The 1,275-nt window shown below is 59.1% G+C and overlaps 1 protein-coding gene across 1 annotated transcript in view; it reads right to left on the reverse strand.

Annotated features, from left to right (window-relative positions):
• The window catches only part of LOC122547728 (inositol polyphosphate-5-phosphatase A-like), an 8,889-nt gene extending 7,985 nt beyond the window's left edge, over positions 1-904 (reverse strand). Inside the window, exons 1-2 of the mRNA XM_043686315.1 lie at positions 658-904; positions 149-212 (exon numbers count right to left, since the gene is read on the reverse strand). Coding sequence (XP_043542250.1) covers positions 149-212; positions 658-671 — 78 coding nt within the window. The 5' untranslated portion in view covers positions 672-904. The remainder of the gene's footprint in view (positions 1-148; positions 213-657) is intronic.
• Between the last annotated feature and the right edge of the window lie 371 nt (positions 905-1,275).

Below are 1,275 nucleotides of genomic sequence, written 5' to 3' on the forward strand. Positions count from 1 at the left end.
GGGGAGAGAGGAGCTCTGAGAAAGAGAGACAGTGACTGAGGCAGCACGCTGTGGGGTGGGGGGTGGGCAGTAAGGTCGTGGGTATTGATGAAGGGCAGGTCATGAGAGGGTCAGAGATGGAGAAGGAGAAACGATCAGAGACAATTACCTTTAAAATCAAACTGGGAGACGTCTTGAATGGACTTGTGCAGGAAATATAGGCTTCCCAAAGCCTAGGAGAGAAAGAGAGAGGTGGGGTTGGGAGTGGGGGGCAAACACAACACAGTGAAGACATGACCATATCGGGCCCGGCCTGACATGAACCTGTCATGGGGCACGCTCGTCAGGGCACCGACTCCACGGAGGGGACAGCATGCAGGCGAGGAGCTGAACGATCTCAGCTGGGAGACAAGATCTCACTGGGTTCACTCCTGGCCTCGTCCCGGATTGAACGGGAGCGGTTTCCCAGGAGACGACCCCATCTCCCCCTTGTTCTTCGAGACAGATCCCAAACGGATCGAGGGTCCCTGTCTCTGGCAAAAAATGTGTTGGGGGGGCCCTGCGAAACCTCCCGGTGGGAAGGGACCAGGGTGTGGGAGAGAGTCCGGGGCAGCGCGCTGGGAATAAAGCCTGGCACAGCGTTTCAGAGCCCGCAACCGCACGCCCATCGGGACTTACGGTGAAATGGTCATGGGCAGAGAGGTCTTTGTCAACGTAGACGCGGGCACTGGTGTAGTCCACCATCTCGCGGCTGCCAAGCAGATCCCTGCAGAGAAAGACAGACCGGAAGTGACCGGGTGAACCTGGCACAGAGAGGGGGGCACTGGCACCCGCGGCAGAGCCCGGGGACAGTCGGAGACTTTCACTGTGCCAAAGCGAAGGAGGTGGTATGCTACACGCCCTACTGGCACAGTGCCTCCCACTGGCGAAGGGGGAGCCTTGCTCCCTCAGCGCAGACATTACAGTGACCAGCGGGTCAAGCAAACTAGAACATCACACAGGCATGCAGTACCTCAGGGTATCCCGCGGTACCCTCTGACAGTGCGGCCCTCCCTCAGTGCTGACCCTCCGACAGTGCGGCCCTCCCTCAGTACTGACCCTCCGATAGTGCAGCACTCCCTCAGTAGTAACCCTCTGACAGTGCAGCACTCCCTCAGCACTGACCCTCCGACAGTGCGGCACTCCCTCAGTACTGATCCTCCGATAGTGCAGCACTCCCTCAGTACTAACCCTCTGACAGTGCAGCACTCCCTCAGTACTGAGCCTCCGACAGTGCGGCACTCCCTCAGTACTGAC

Source organism: Chiloscyllium plagiosum, unplaced genomic scaffold (genome assembly GCF_004010195.1).
Source record: "Chiloscyllium plagiosum isolate BGI_BamShark_2017 unplaced genomic scaffold, ASM401019v2 scaf_735, whole genome shotgun sequence".
NCBI lineage: Eukaryota > Metazoa > Chordata > Chondrichthyes > Orectolobiformes > Hemiscylliidae > Chiloscyllium > Chiloscyllium plagiosum.